Source organism: Oncorhynchus nerka, linkage group LG22 (genome assembly GCF_034236695.1).
Source record: "Oncorhynchus nerka isolate Pitt River linkage group LG22, Oner_Uvic_2.0, whole genome shotgun sequence".
NCBI lineage: Eukaryota > Metazoa > Chordata > Actinopteri > Salmoniformes > Salmonidae > Oncorhynchus > Oncorhynchus nerka.
This window is the reverse complement of record NC_088417.1, coordinates 6,994,428-7,013,097: the sequence shown is the minus strand read 5'-3', so window position 1 is coordinate 7,013,097 and position 18,670 is coordinate 6,994,428. Positions and strand designations below refer to the sequence as shown.

The 18,670-nt window shown below is 47.0% G+C and overlaps 1 protein-coding gene across 1 annotated transcript in view; it reads right to left on the bottom strand.

Annotated features, from left to right (window-relative positions):
* The window catches only part of LOC115127600 (nuclear receptor coactivator 2-like), a 352,732-nt gene that overhangs the window by 115,196 nt on the left and 218,866 nt on the right, over positions 1 to 18,670 (bottom strand). Inside the window, exons 11-12 of the mRNA XM_065006881.1 lie at positions 9,126 to 9,303; positions 742 to 939 (exon numbers count right to left, since the gene is read on the bottom strand). Of these exons, the coding sequence (XP_064862953.1) occupies positions 742 to 939; positions 9,126 to 9,303 (376 nt within the window). The remainder of the gene's footprint in view (positions 1 to 741; positions 940 to 9,125; positions 9,304 to 18,670) is intronic.

The following is an 18,670-nucleotide window of genomic DNA, read 5'->3' as shown; positions in this document are numbered from 1 at the left end:
AGAGTGGACCGTCTGTGAGTCAGAGTGCCGTGGCCCGTCTGTGAGTCAGAGTGCCGTGGTCCGTCTGTGAGTCAGAGTGCCTTGGTCCGTCTGTGAGTCAGAGTGCCGTGGCCCGTCTGTGAGTCAGAGTGCCGTGGCTCGTCTGTGAGTCAGAGTGCCGTGGTCCGTCTGTGAGTCAGAGTGCCGTGGCTCGTCTGTGAGTCAGAGTGCCGTGGTCCGTCTGTGAGTCAGAGTGCCGTGGCCCTTCTGTGAGTCAGAGTGCCGTGGACCGTCTGTGAGTCAGAGTGCCGTGGCCCGTCTGTGAGTCAGAGTGCCGTGGCCCGTCTGTGAGTCAAGAGTGCCGTGGCCCTTCTGTGAGTCAAACTGAAAGTGAGAGGAGAGGAACTGGCAGTGTGTGTCTGTGTGTGTGTGGGTGACTCCGACTCCCTCAACTTCCTGCACGGAAACAGGAAGTGACTCACTATGACGTGTCATCGGTCCCCACAGAGAGAGAGGGAGAAAGCTGACGTGTCAGACGGTAGCATAGAGAGGGGCAGCGAGTTTATCCCGTTACACGTGTTTCTTTGAGTGCTGACTTCGATGACTCCTGACCAGGGAAACCTCTTACTACATAGCAAGAAAAGGTCAAGAACATCTGCTAAATTACTCAAATGTAAATGTTTGTTGATAGCCTGAGTATTTGTAGATCAAGGAAAATACACAAAAAAAAGTATAAGCCTTCGCTCTGACGACTCCACCCACCTGCGAGGTTGGCCTGGTTGGACATCATGGCGGCGTGGTTTCCCAAGATGCTTTGCTGCTGCTGTAGTGTGTAGGGGCTGGGGGTCCTCATGGGGGATACTGGCCCTGGGGGCCGGCCCCCTGACATGTTCATATCCAGGGATACACTCCTCAAAGGCAAACCCCTACCTGGACCCTGGCTCCCCAGACATCCATAGTCTAGAGAGAGTGAGAGAGGGAGTGAGTGACCGTGAGTGAGTGAGTGAGTGAGTGACAGTGAGAGAGAGAGTGAGAGAGGGAGTGAGTGAGTGAGTGAGTGAGTGAGTGAGTGAGTGAGTGAGTGAGTGACAGAGTGAGAGAGAGAGTGAGTGAGTGACAGTGTGAGAGAGAGTGACAGTGAGAGCGTGAGAGAGAGAGAGAGAGAGAGAGAGAGAGAGAGAGAGAGAGAGAGAGAGAGAGAGACAGAGGGAGAGAGTGAGAGAGAGAGACAGAGGGAGAGAGAGAGAGAGAGAGAGAGAGAGAGAGAGAGAGAGAGAGACAGAGAGAGAGAGAGAGAGAGAGAGAGAGAGACAGAGGGAGAGAGTGAGAGATAGAGAGAGAGAGAGAGACAGAGAGAGAGAGTGAGAGATAGAGAGAGAGAGAGAGAGAGAGAGAGAGAGAGAGAGAGAGAGTGAGAGAGAGAGAGAGATAGAGAGAGATAGAGAGAGAGAGACAGAGAGACACAGAGAGAGAGAGAGAGAGAGATAGAGAGAGAGAGATAAATAAAACATGCTAATCGGATACACAGTAACATGGTCTACACGGTAACATGGTCTACACGGTAACATGGTCTACATGGTCTACACAGTAACATGGTCTACACGGTAACATGGTCTACACGGTAACATGGTATACACGGTAACATGGTCTACATGGTCTACACGGTAACATGGTCTACATGGTCTACACGGTAACATGGTAACATGGTCTACATGGTCTACATGGTAACATGGTCTACATGGTCTACACGGTAACATGGTAACATGGTCTACACGGTAACATGGTCTACATGGTAACATGGTCTACACTGTAACATGGTAACATGGTAACATGGTCTACACGGTAACATGGTCTACACGGTAACATGGTCTACACTGTAACATGGTCTACATGGTAACATGGTCTACACTGTAACATGGTCTACACGGTAACATGGTCTACACGGTAACATGGTAACATGGTCTACACGGTAACATGGTCTACACTGTAACATGGTAACATGGTCTACACGGTAACATGGTCTACATGGTAACATGGTCTACACTGTAACATGGTCTACACGGTAACATGGTCTACACGGTAACATGGTAACATGGTCTACACGGTAACATGGTCTACACTGTAACATGGTCTACACGGTAACATGGTCTACATGGTCTACATGGTAACATGGTCTACATGGTCTACACGGTAACATGGTAACATGGTCTACACGGTAACATGGTCTACATGGTCTACACTGTAACATGGTCTACATGGTCTACACGGTAACATGGTAACATGGTCTACACGGTAACATGGTCTACATGGTCTACACGGTAACATGGTAACATGGTCTACACGGTAACATGGTAACATGGTCTACATGGTCTACACGGTAACATGATAACATGGTCTACACGGTAACATGGTCTACATGGTCTACACAGTAACATGGTCTACACGGTAACATGGTCTACACGGTAACATGGTATACACGGTAACATGGTCTACATGGTCTACACGGTAACATGGTCTACATGGTCTACACGGTAACATGGTAACATGGTCTACATGGTCTACATGGTAACATGGTCTACATGGTCTACACGGTAACATGGTAACATGGTCTACGGTAACATGGTCTAACATGGTCTACACTGTAACATGGTAACATGGTAACATGGTCTACACTGTAACATGGTAACATGGTAACATAACATCTACACTGTAACATGGTAACATGGTAACATGGTCTACACTGTAACATGGTCTACACTGGTAACATGGTAACATGGTCTACACGGTAACATGGTCTACAACATGGTCTAACTGTAACATGGTAACATGGTAACATGGTCTACACGGTAACATGGTCTACATGGTAACATGGTCTACACTGTAACATGGTCTACACGGTAACATGGTCTACACGGTAACATGGTAACATGGTCTACACGGTAACATGGTCTACACTGTAACATGGTCTACACGGTAACATGGTCTACATGGTCTACACGGTAACATGGTAACATGGTCTACACGGTAACATGGTCTACATGGTCTACACTGGTAACATGGTCTACATGGTCTACACTGTAACATGGTCTACACGGTGGTCTACACGGTAACATGGTAACATGGTCTACACGGTAACATGGTCTACATGGTCTACACGGTAACATGGTAACATGGTCTACACGGTAACATGGTAACATGGTCTACACGGTAACATGGTCTACATGGTCTACACGGTAACATGGTAACATGGTCTACATGGTCTACATGGTAACATGGTCTACATGGTCTACACGGTAACATGGTAACATGGTCTACACGGTAACATGGTCTACATGGTCTACACTGTAACATGGTAACATGGTCTACATGGTAACATGGTCTACACTGTAACATGGTAACATGGTCTACACGGTAACATGGTAACATGGTCTACACTGTAACATGGTAACATGGTCTACACGGTAACATGGTCTACACTGTAACATGGTCTACATGGTAACACAACATGGGTAACATGGTAACATGGTCTACACGGTAACATGGTCTACACTGTAACATGGTAACATGGTAACATGGTCTACACGGTAACATGGTCTACATGGTAACATGGTAACATGGTCTACACTGTAACATGGTCTACACGGTAACATGGTCTAACATGGTAACATGGTCTAACAACATGGTCTACACTGTAACATGGTAACATGGTCTACATGGTAACATGGTCTACACTGTAACATGGTAACATGGTCTAACGGTAACATGGTCTACATGGTAACATGGTCTACACTGTAACATGGTAACATGGTAACATGGTCTACATGGTAACATGGTCTACACTGTAACATGGTCTACACGGTAACATGGTCTACACTGTAACATGGTAACATGGTCTACACGGTAACATGGTCTACACTGTAACATGGTCTACACGGTAACATGGTAACATGGTAACATGGTCATGGTCTACATGGTCTGGTAACATGGTCTACACGGTAACATGGTCTACATGGTAACATGGTCTACACTGTAACATGGTAACATGGTCTACATGGTAACATGGTCTACACTGTAACATGGTAACATGGTCTACATGGTAACATGGTCTACAACATGGTAACATGGTCTACATGGTCTACACTGGTAACATGGTAACATACACATGGTAACATGGTCTACACGGGTAACATGGTCTACACGGTCTAACATGGTAACATGGTCTACATGGTAACATGGTCTACACTGTAACATGGTAACATGGTAACATGGTCTACACGGTAACATGGTAACATGGTCTACACGGTAACATGGTAACATGGTCTACATGGTCTACACAACATGGTAACATACACGGTAACATGGTAACATGGTCTACACGGTAACATGGTCTACACTGTAACATGGTAACATGGTCTACACGGTAACATGGTAACATGGTCTACACTGGTAACATGGTCTACACGGTAACATGGTCTACACTGTAACATGGTCTACACGGTAACATGGTCTACACGGTAACATGGTAACATGGTCTACACGGTAACATGGTCATGGTCTACACTGTAACATGGTCTACACGGTAACATGGTAACATGGTCTACACGGTAACATGGTCTACACTGTAACATGGTCTACATGGTCTACACGGTAACATGGTAACATGGTCTACATGGTCTACATGGTAACATGGTAACATGGTCTACATGGTCTACACAACATGGTAACATGGTCTACATGGTCTACATGGTAACATGGTAACATGGTCTACACGGTAACATGGTAACATGGTCTACATGGTAACATGGTCTACACTGTAACATGGTAACATGGTCTACATGGTAACATGGTCTACACTGTAACATGGTAACATGGTAACATGGTCTACACGGTAACATGGTAACATGGTCTACACTGTAACATGGTAACATGGTCTACACGGTAACATGGTCTACACTGTAACATGGTCTACATGGTAACATGGTCTACACGGTAACATGGTCTACACGGTAACATGGTCTACACGGTAACATGGTAACATGGTCTACACGGTAACATGGTCTACACTGTAACATGGTAACATGGTAACATGGTCTACACGGTAACATGGTCTACATGGTAACATGGTAACATGGTCTACACTGTAACATGGTCTACACGGTAACATGGTCTACACGGTAACATGGTAACATGGTCTACACGGTAACATGGTCTACACTGTAACATGGTCTACACGGTAACATGGTCTACATGGTCTACATGGTAACATGGTCTACATGGTCTACACGGTAACATGGTAACATGGTCTACACGGTAACATGGTCTACATGGTAACATGGTCTACACTGTAACATGGTAACATGGTAACATGGTCTACATGGTAACATGGTCTACACTGTAACATGGTCTACACGGTAACATGGTCTACACGGTAACATGGTAACATGGTAACATGGTCTACACGGTAACATGGTCTACACTGTAACATGGTCTACACGGTAACATGGTAACATGGTAACATGGTCTACATGGTCTACATGGTCTACACGGTAACATGGTCTACACGGTAACATGGTCTACATGGTAACATGGTCTACACTGTAACATGGTAACATGGTAACATGGTCTACATGGTAACATGGTCTACACTGTAACATGGTAACATGGTAACATGGTCTACATGGTAACATGGTCTACACTGTAACATGGTAACATGGTCTACACGGTAACATGGTCTACACTGTAACATGGTAACATGGTAACATGGTCTACATGGTAACATGGTCAACACTGTAACATGGTAACATGGTCTACACGGTAACATGGTCTACACGGTAACATGGTAACATGGTCTACATGGTAACATGGTCTACACTGTAACATGGTAACATGGTAACATGGTCTACACGGTAACATGGTCTACACTGTAACATGGTCTACACGGTAACATGGTAACATGGTCTACACGGTAACATGGTCTACACTGTAACATGGTAACATGGTCTACACGGTAACATGGTAACATGGTCTACACGGTAACATGGTCTACACTGTAACATGGTAACATGGTCTACACGGTAACATGGTAACATGGTCTACACTGTAACATGGTAACATGGTAACATGGTCTACACGGTAACATGGTCTACACTGTAACATGGTAACATGGTCTACACGGTAACATGGTCTACACGGTAACATGGTAACATGGTCTACACGGTAACATGGTAACATGGTCTACACTGTAACATGGTAACATGGTCTACACGGTAACATGGTAACATGGTCTACACGGTAACATGGTCTACACTGTAACATGGTCTACACGGTAACATGGTCTACACTGTAACATGGTAACATCGTCTACACGGTAACATGGTAACATGGTCTACACTGTAACATGGTAACATGGTCTACACGGTAACATGGTAACATGGTCTACACGGTAACATGGTAACATGGTAACATGGTCTACACGGTAACATGGTAACATGGTCTACACGGTAACATGGTAACATGGTAACATGGTCTACACGGAAACATGGTCTACACTGTAACATGGTAACATGGTCTACATGGTAACATGGTCTACACGGTAACATGCTCTACATGGTAACATGGTCTACACTGTAACATGGTCTACGCTGTAACACGGTAACATGGTAACATGGTCTACACGGTAACATGGTCTACACGGTAACATGGTCTACACGGTAACATGGTCTACACTGTAACATGGTCTACACGGTAACATGGTAACATGGTCTACACGGTAACATGGTCTACATGGTCTACACGGTAACATGGTAACATGGTCTACATGGTCTACACGGTAACATGGTAACATGGTCTACATGGTCTACATGGTAACATGGTCTACATGGTCTACACGGTAACATGGTAACATGGTCTACACGGTAACATGGTCTACATGGTAACATGGTCTACACTGTAACATGGTAACATGGTCTACATGGTAACATGGTCTACACTGTAACATGGTAACATGGTAACATGGTCTACACGGTAACATGGTAACATGGTCTACACTGTAACATGGTAACATGGTCTACACGGTAACATGGTCTACATGGTAACATGGTCTACACGGTAACATGGTCTACACGGTAACATGGTCTACACGGTAACATGGTAACATGGTCTACACGGTAACATGGTCTACACTGTAACATGGTAACATGGTAACATGGTCTACACGGTAACATGGTCTACATGGTAACATGGTCTACACTGTAACATGGTCTACACGGTAACATGGTCTACACGGTAACATGGTAACATGGTCTACACGGTAACATGGTCTACACTGTAACATGGTCTACACGGTAACATGGTCTACATGGTCTACATGGTAACATGGTCTACATGGTCTACACGGTAACATGGTAACATGGTCTACACGGTAACATGGTCTACATGGTAACATGGTCTACACTGTAACATGGTAACATGGTAACATGGTCTACATGGTAACATGGTCTACACTGTAACATGGTCTACACGGTAACATGGTCTACACGGTAACATGGTAACATGGTCTACACGGTAACATGGTCTACACTGTAACATGGTCTACACGGTAACATGGTAACATGGTAACATGGTCTACATGGTCTACATGGTCTACACGGTAACATGGTCTACACGGTAACATGGTCTACATGGTAACATGGTCTACACTGTAACATGGTAACATGGTAACATGGTCTACATGGTAACATGGTCTACACTGTAACATGGTAACATGGTAACATGGTCTACATGGTAACATGGTCTACACTGTAACATGGTAACATGGTCTACACGGTAACATGGTCTACACTGTAACATGGTAACATGGTAACATGGTCTACATGGTAACATGGTCAACACTGTAACATGGTAACATGGTCTACACGGTAACATGGTCTACACGGTAACATGGTAACATGGTCTACATGGTAACATGGTCTACACTGTAACATGGTAACATGGTAACATGGTCTACACGGTAACATGGTCTACACTGTAACATGGTCTACACGGTAACATGGTAACATGGTCTACACGGTAACATGGTCTACACTGTAACATGGTAACATGGTCTACACGGTAACATGGTAACATGGTCTACACGGTAACATGGTCTACACTGTAACATGGTAACATGGTCTACACGGTAACATGGTAACATGGTGGTAACATGGTCTACACGGTAACATGGTCTACACGGTAACATGGTCTACACTGTAACATGGTAACATGGTCTACACTGTAACATGGTAACATGGTCTACACTGTAACATGGTAACATGGTAACATGGTCTACACGGTAACATGGTCTACACTAACATGGTAACATGGTCTACACGGTAACATGGTCTACACTGTAACATGGTAACATGGTCTACACGGTAACATGGTAACATGGTCTACACTGTAACATGGTAACATGGTCTACACGGTAACATGGTAACATGGTCTACACGGTAACATGGTCTACACTGTAACATGGTAACATGGTCTACACGGTAACATGGTCTACACTGTAACATGGTAACATCGTCTACACGGTAACATGGTAACATGGTCTACACTGTAACATGGTAACATGGTCTACACGGTAACATGGTAACATGGTCTACACAGTAACATGGTAACATGGTAACATGGTGACATGGTCTACACTGTAACATGGTAACATGGTCTACACGGAAACATGGTCTACACTGTAACATGGTAACATGGTCTACATGGTAACATGGTCTACACGGTAACATGGTCTACATGGTAACATGGTCTACACGGTAACATGGTCTACACGGTAACATGGTCTACATGGTAACATGGTCTACATGGTCTACATGGTAACATGGTCTACATGGTAACATGGTCTACACGGTAACATGGTAACATGGTCTACACGGTAACATGGTCTACACGGTAACATGGTAACATGGTCTACACGGTAACATGGTCTACACGGTAACATGGTCTACACTACATAATGATTGACACACCAAGACACTGACGTACTGACCAGTCACATACATTGAGCAGCTGTTTATGAGGGCAGGTTTTAGTGTGTGTGTGTGTGTGTGTGTGTATATATGTGTGTGTGTGTGTGTGAGAGAGAGAGACACACTCACTGCCTGGCCCCATGCCTCGCTGCATGCCCCTCTGCTGCTGCTGTGTTGCCATGGCGTTGGGGTTGCCAGGGCTGGTTTCCTGGGTGATGTGCAGTATGTCGTTGATGATGGTCTGTTTGTCCAGGGAGGAGGGCTGGACACACTGCAGCTCATCGAGGATTTCATCCAACTCTGAAGACTACAGGAGAGACAGGGAGGAGGGTTAGGAGAACACATACATTTAACAGACTCTCTGATCCAGAGTCACTTACAGTAGTGCGTCATTTAACAGACTCTCTGATCCAGAGTCACTTACAGTAGTGAGTCATTTAGCAGACTCTCTGAACCAGAGTCACTTACAGTAGTGAGTCATTTAGCAGACTCTCTGATCCAGAGCCACTACAGTAGTGAGTCATTTAGCAGACTCTCTGATCCAGAGTCACTTACAGTAGTGAGTCATTTAGCAGACTCTCTTATCCAGAGACACTACAGTAGTGAGTCATTTAGCAGACTCTCTGATCCAGAGACACTTACAGTAGTGAGTCATTTAGCAGACTCTCTGATCCAGAGACACTTACAGTAGTGAGTAATTTTACAGACACATGCACGCACACACACACGCGCACACGCACACACACACATCACGTCAGGCTAATTTTAAAAAATCAAGGCAGCAGAAATCCAAGCGACAGACAGAGAGGTTTGAGGGGCCTCCTTTCTTCCTCCTTCATGGATAGTATTGTGATGTGTAAAGCACACAGGCCCATTAGAAACAGGAATTCATAATGAATAAATATCTCTATAAATAAACATTTCTGTCCCTCCGCCAAGCTGGCGCAGGACAAATAGAAACACAGCTATGAGAATACTGTGATAGTGTGTGTGTGTGTGATAGTGTGTGTGTGTGTGTGTGTGTGTGTGTGTATGTGTGTGTGTGGCATATTCAAGCTTACTGCTTTCTGTGCAATACTGTTGTCAGAGTTTGTCCAGGTCAGATCAACATAAGACTATATTACCCTTAATTCATAGCTTAGAACCTATTCAACGACCATGAGCCTGCACGTCCCATGTCCCAATAACAGTGAGGGTAGTCTACTGTAGGTAGAGCGCAAAACACACATCCACACCAAAACACACATCCACTTTCATACCAAAACACACATCCACACCAAAACACACATCCACTCCAAAACACACATCCACTTTCATACCAAAACACACATCCACACTAAAACACACATCCACTCCAAAACACACATCCACTTTCATACCAAAACACACATCCACACCAAAACACACATCCACTTTCATACCAAAACACACATCCACTCCAAAACACACATCCACTTTCATACCAAAACACAAATCCACTCCAAAACACACATCCACTTTCATACCAAAACACACATCCACTCCAAAACACACATCCACTTTCATACCAAAACACACATCCACACCAAAACAAACATCCACACCAAAACACACATCCACTTTCATACCAAAACACACATCCACTCCAAAACACACATCCACTCCAAAACACACATCCACTTTCATACCAAAACACACATCCACTCCAAAACACACATCCACTTTCATACCAAAACACACATCCACTCCAAAACACACATCCACACCAAAACACACATCCACTCCAAAACACACATCCACTTTCATACCAAAACACACATCCACACCAAAACACACATCCACACCAAAACACACATCCACACCAAAACACACATCCACACCAAAACACAAATCCACTCCAAAACACACATCCACTTTCATACCAAAACACACATCCACACCAAAACAAACATCCACTCCAAAACACACATCCACACTAAAACACACATCCACTCCAAAACACACATCCACTTTCATACCAAAACACACATCCACACTAAAACACACATCCACTTTCATACCAAAACACACATCCACTCCAAAACACACATCCACTTTCATACCAAAACACACATCCACTCCAAAACACACATCCACACCAAAACACACATCCACACCAAAACACACATCCACTTTCATACCAAAACACACATCCACACCAAAACAAACATCCACTCCAAAACACACATCCACACCAAAACAAACATCCACTCCAAAACACACATCCACTCCAAAACACACATCCACTTTCATACCAAAACACACATCCACACCAAAACACACATCCACTCCAAAACACACATCCACTTTCATACCAAAACACAATTCCACACCAAAACACACATCCACACTAAAACACACATCCACACCAAAACACACATCCACACCAAAACACACATCCACACCAAAACACACATCCACACCAAAACACACATCCACACCAAAACACACATCCACTTTCATACCAAAACACACATCCACACCAAAACACACATCCACAACTAAAACACACATCCACACCAAAACACACATCCACAACTAAAACACACATCCACACCAAAACACACATCCACTTTCATACCAAAACACACATCCACACCAAAACACACATCCACAACTAAAACACACATCCACAACTAAAACACACATCCACACCAAAACACACATCCACAACTAAAACACACATCCACACCAAAACACACATCCACAACTAAAACACACATCCACACCAAAACACACATCCACACCAAAACACACATCCACTTTCATACCAAAACACACATCCACACCAAAACACACATCCACTCCAAAACACACATCCACTTTCATACCAAAACACACATCCACTCCAAAACACACATCCACACCAAAACACACATCCACTTTCATACCAAAACACACATCCACACCAAAACACACACCCACTTTCATACCAAAACTCATATCCATTAATTTATTTCAATTGACTGACTTCTATGAACTGTAGCTCAGCAAAATTGTTGAAACTGTTGCATTTACACACACACACACACACACACACACACACACACACACACACACACACACACACACACACACACACACACACCAAAACACACATCCACACCAAAACACACATCCACTTTCATACCAAAACACACATCCACTCCAAAACACACATCCACTCCAAAACACACATCCACTCCAAAACACACATCCACTCCAAAACACACATCCACTCCAAAACACACATCCACTTTCATACCAAAACACACATCCACTCCAAAACACACATCCACTCCAAAACACACATCCACTCCAAAACACACATCCACACCAAAACACACATCCACAACAAAACACACATCCACTTTCATACCAAAACACACATCCACTTTCATACCAAAACACACATCCACACCAAAACACACATCCACTTTCATACCAAAACACACATCCACTCCAAAACACACATCCACACCAAAACACACATCCACTTTCATACCAAAACACACATCCACACCAAAACACACATCCACTCCAAAACACACATCCACACCAAAACACACATCCACACCAAAACACACATCCACTTTCATACCAACACACACATCCACACCAAAACACACATCCACACCAAAACACACATCCACTTTCATACCAAAACACACATCCACTCCAAAACACACATCCACACCAAAACACACATCCACTCCAAAACACACATCCACTTTCATACCAAAACACACATCCACACCAAAACAAACATCCACTCCAAAACACACATCCACTTTCATACCAAAACACACATCCACACCAAAACACACATCCACACCAAAACACACATCCACACAAACACATCCACACCAAAACACACATCCACACCACAACACACATCCACACAAACACATCCACACCAAAACACACATCCACACCAAAACACACATCCACACAAACACATCCACACCAAAACACACATCCACACAAACACATCCACTCCAAAACACACATCCACTTTCATACCAAAACACACATCCACACCAAAACACACATCCACATCAAAACACACATCCACTTTCATACCAAAACACACATCCACTCCAAAACACACATCCACATCAAAACACACATCCACTTTCATACCAAAACACACATCCACTCCAAAACACACATCCACATCAAAACACACATCCACTTTCATACCAAAACACAATTCCACACCAAAACACACATCCACACCAAAACACACATCCACACCAAAACACACATCCACTTTCATACCAATACACACATCCACACCAAAACACACATCCACACCAAAACACACATCCACTTTCATACCAAAACACACATCCACACCAAAACACACACCCACTTTCATACCAAAACTCATATCCATTAATTTATTTCAATTGACTGACTTCTATGAACTGTAGCTCAGCAAAATCGTTGAAACTGTTGCATTTACACACACACACACACACACACACACACACACACACACACACACACACACACACACACACACACACACACACACACACACACATTTAAAACATTGATTTAGGTTACTCTACCTAGGACCTAAGAGAAAGTAAATAAGTTGTAGTGTCTAAGAATCAACAGGAGGCGGCAGCACACTAGACGGCTCTGTTACAGCTCTACGCAGAGAGCAACATTCACCTGCTTTAGAAATTATCACCCTCTCCCAACTTAGTTTCCTCTCTCTCCATCTCTTCCCCTCTCTCTCTCCATCTCTTCCCCTCTCTCTCTCTCCATCTCGTCCCCTCTCCATCTCTTCCCCTCTCTCTCTCTCCATCTCTTCACCTCTCTCTCTCTCCATCTCTTCACCTCTCTCTCTCCATCTCTTCCCCTATCTCTCTCTCCATCTCTTCCCCTATCTCTCTCTCCATCTCTTCCCCTCTCTCTCTCTCCATCTCTTCCCCTATCTCTCTCTCCATCTCTTCCCCTCTCTCTCTCTCCATCTCTTCCCCTCTCTCTCTCCATCTCTTCCCCTCTCTCTCTCTCCATCTCTTCCCCTCTCTCTTTCTCCATCTCTTCCCCCCTCTCTCTCTCCATCTAATTCCCTCTCCATGTCTTCCCATTTCTCTCTCTCCATCTCGTCCCCTCTCCATCTCTTCACCTCTCTCTCTTTTTCACCTCTTCTGAAAACTAGCAATGTTAATATGAATAAAGGAGGAATGTGTGATGCTTGAGCTAGTTACCTGACAGGACTGGAAGGAGAGGGGAGGGGAGCTAGTTACCTGATAGGACTGGAAGGAGAGGGGAGCTAGTTACCTGACAGGACTGGAAGGAGAGGGGAGCTAGTTACCTGACAGGACTGGAAGGAGAGGGGAGCTAGTTACCTGACAGGACTGGAAGGAGAGGGGAGCTAGTTACCTGACAGGACTGGAAGGAGAGGGGAGCTAGTTACCTGACAGGACTGGAAGGAGAGGGGAGCTAGTTACCTGACAGGACTGGAAGGAGAGGGGAGCTAGTTACCAGACAGGACTGGAAGGGGAGGGGAGCTAGTTACCTGACAGGACTGGAAGGGGAGGGGAGCTAGTTACCAGACAGGACTGGAAGGAGAGGGGAGCTAGTTACCTGACAGGACTGGAAGGAGAGGGGAGCTAGTTACCTGACAGGACTGGAAGGAGAGGGGAGGGGAGCTAGTTACCAGACAGGACTGGAAGGAGAGGGGAGCTAGTTACCAGACAGGACTGGAAGGAGAGGGGAGCTAGTTACCAGACAGGACTGGAAGGAGAGGGGAGCTAGTTACCTGATAGGACTGGAAGGAGAGGGGAGCTAGTTACCTGACAGGACTGGAAGGAGAGGGGAGCTAGTTACCTGATAGGACTGGAAGGAGAGGGGAGCTAGTTACCTGACAGGACTGGAAGGAGAGGGGAGCTAGTTACCTGACAGGACTGGAAGGAGAGGGGAGCTAGTTACCTGACAGGACTGGAAGGAGAGGGGAGGGGAGCTAGTTACCTGACAGGACTGGAAGGAGAGGGGAGGGGAGCTAGTTACCTGACAGGACTGGAAGGAGAGGGGAGGGGAGCTAGTTACCTGACAGGACTGGAAGGAGAGGGGAGGGGAGCTAGTTACCTGACAGGACTGGAAGGAGAGGGGAGCTAGTTACCTGACAGGACTGGAAGGAGAGGGGAGCTAGTTACCTGACAGGACTGGAAGGAGAGGGGAGCTAGTTACCTGACAGGACTGGAAGGAGAGGGGAGCTAGTTACCAGACAGGACTGGAAGGGGAGGGGAGCTAGTTACCTGACAGGACTGGAAGGGGAGGGGAGCTAGTTACCAGACAGGACTGGAAGGAGAGGGGAGCTAGTTACCTGACAGGACTGGAAGGAGAGGGGAGCTAGTTACCTGACAGGACTGGAAGGAGAGGGGAGGGGAGCTAGTTACCAGACAGGACTGGAAGGAGAGGGGAGCTAGTTACCAGACAGGACTGGAAGGAGAGGGGAGCTAGTTACCAGACAGGACTGGAAGGAGAGGGGAGCTAGTTACCTGATAGGACTGGAAGGAGAGGGAGCTTACCTGACAGGACTGGAAGGAGAGGGGAGCTAGTTACCTGATAGGACTGGAAGGAGAGGGGAGCTAGTTACCTGACAGGACTGGAAGGAGAGGGGAGCTAGTTACCTGACAGGACTGGAAGGAGAGGGAGCTAGTTACCTGACAGGACTGGAAGGAGAGGGAGGGGGAGCTAGTTACCAGACAGGACTGGAAGGAGAGGGGAGCTAGGACAGGACTGGAAGGAGAGGGGAGCTAGTTACCAGACAGGACTGGAAGGAGAGGGGAGCTAGTTACCTGATAGGACTGGAAGGAGAGGGGAGCTAGTTACCTGATAGGACTGGAAGGAGAGGGGAGCTAGTTACCTGACAGGACTGGAAGGAGAGGGGAGCTAGTTACCTGACAGGACTGGAAGGAGAGGGGAGCTAGTTACCTGACAGGACTGGAAGGAGAGGGGAGCTAGTTACCTGACAGGACTGGAAGGAGAGGGGAGGGGAGCTAGTTACCTGACAGGACTGGAAGGAGAGGGGAGGGGAGCTAGTTACCTGACAGGACTGGAAGGAGAGGGGGGAGCTAGTTACCTGACAGGACTGGAAGGAGAGGGGAGCTAGTTACCTGACAGGACTGGAAGGAGAGGGGAGCTAGTTACCTGACAGGACTGGAAGGAGAGGGGAGCTAGTTACCTGACAGGACTGGAAGGAGAGGGGAGCTAGTTACCTGACAGGACTGGAAGGAGAGGGGAGCTAGTTACCAGACAGGACTGGAAGGGGAGGGGAGCTAGTTACCTGACAGGACTGGAAGGAGAGGGGAGCTAGTTACCAGACAGGACTGGAAGGAGAGGGGAGCTAGTTACCTGACAGGACTGGAAGGAGAGGGGAGCTAGTTACCTGACAGGACTGGAAGGAGAGGGGAGGGGAGCTAGTTACCAGACAGGACTGGAAGGAGAGGGGAGCTAGTTACCAGACAGGACTGGAAGGAGAGGGGAGCTAGTTACCAGACAGGACTGGAAGGAGAGGGGAGATAGGACTGGAAGGAGAGGGGAGCTAGTTACCTGACAGGACTGGAAGGAGAGGGGAGCTAGTTACCTGATAGGACTGGAAGGAGAGGGGAGCTAGTTACCTGACAGGACTGGAAGGAGAGGGGAGCTAGTTACCTGACAGGACTGGAAGGAGAGGGGAGCTAGTTACCTGACAGGACTGGAAGGAGAGGGGAGGGGAGCTAGTTACCAGACAGGACTGGAAGGAGAGGGGAGGGGAGCTAGTTACCTGATAGGACTGGAAGGAGAGGGGAGCTAGTTACCTGGTAGGACTGGAAGGAGAGGGGAGGGGAGCTAGTTACCTGATATGACTGGAAGGAGAGGGGAGCTAGTTACCTGACAGGACTGGAAGGAGAGGGGAGCTAGCTACCTGACAGGACTGGAAGGAGAGGGGAGCTAGTTACCTGGTAGGACTGGAAGGAGAGGGGAGCTAGTTACCTGGTAGGACTGGAAGGAGAGGGGAGGGGAGCTAGTTACCAGACAGGACTGGAAGGAGAGGGGAGGGGAGCTAGTTACCTGATAGGACTGGAAGGAGAGGGGAGCTAGTTACCTGACAGGACTGGAAGGAGAGGGGAGCTAGTTACCTGACAGGACTGGAAGGAGAGGGGAGCTAGTTACCTGACAGGACTGGAAGGAGAGGGGAGCTAGTTACCTGACAGGACTGGAAGGAGAGGGGAGCTAGTTTCCTGACAGGACTGGAAGGAGAGGGGAGCTAGTTACCAGACAGGACTGGAAGGAGAGGGGAGGGGAGCTAGTTACCAGACAGGACTGGAAGGAGAGGGTAGCTAGTTACCTGGTAGGACTGGAAGGAGAGGGTAGCTAGTTACCTGGTAGGACTGGAAGGAGAGGGGAGCTAGTTACCTGGTAGGACTGGAAGGAGAGGGGAGGGGAGCTAGTTACCTGATAGGACTGGAAGGAGAGGGGAGCTAGTTACCTGACAGGACTGGAAGGAGAGGGGAGCTAGTTACCTGACAGGACTGGAAGGAGAGGGGAGCTAGTTACCTGATAGGACTGGAAGGAGAGGGGAGCTAGTTACCTGACAGGACTGGAAGGAGAGGGGAGCTAGTTACCTGACAGGACTGGAAGGAGAGGGGAGCTAGTTACCTGACAGGACTGGAAGGAGAGGGGAGCTAGTTACCAGACAGGACTGGAAGGGGAGGGGAGCTAGGACAGGACTGGAAGGGGAGGGGAGCCTGACAGGACTGGAAGGAGAGGGAGCTAGTTACCTGACAGGACTGGAAGGAGAGGGGAGCTAGTTACCTGACAGGACTGGAAGGAGAGGGGAGCTAGTTACCAGACAGGACTGGAAGGAGAGGGGAGCTAAGTTACCTGACAGGACTGGAAGGAGAGGGGAGCTAGTTACCTGACAGGACTGGAAGGAGAGGGTAGCTAGTTACCTGGTAGGACTGGAAGGAGAGGGTAGCTAGTTACCTGGTAGGACTGGAAGGAGAGGGGAGCTAGTTACCTGGTAGGACTGGAAGGAGAGGGGAGGGGAGCTAGTTACCTGATAGGACTGGAAGGAGAGGGGAGCTAGTTACCTGACAGGACTGGAAGGAGAGGGGAGCTAGTTACCTGACAGGACTGGAAGGAGAGGGGAGCTAGTTACCTGATAGGACTGGAAGGAGAGGGGAGCTAGTTACCTGACAGGACTGGAAGGAGAGGGGAGCTAATTACCTGACAGGACTGGAAGGAGAGGGGAGCTAGTTACCTGACAGGACTGGAAGGAGAGGGGAGCTAGTTACCAGACAGGACTGGAAGGGGAGGGGAGCTAGTTACCTGACAGGACTGGAAGGGGAGGGGAGCTAGTTAGCAGACAGGACTGGAAGGAGAGGGGAGCTAGTTACCTGACAGGACTGGAAGGAGAGGGGAGCTAGTTACCTGACAGGACTGGAAGGAGAGGGGAGCTAGTTACCAGACAGGACTGGAAGGAGAGGGGAGCTAAGTTACCTGACAGGACTGGAAGGAGAGGGGAGCTAGTTACCTGACAGGACTGGAAGGAGAGGGGAGGGGAGCTAGTTACCGGCCCACAGTCAAAGGAGAGGTGTCACTGATCACATAAAGAGGTGGTGCTGCCCTGGCAATGTCACACACAGGAAGTGAGTAAACGGTGCTGGAAGATA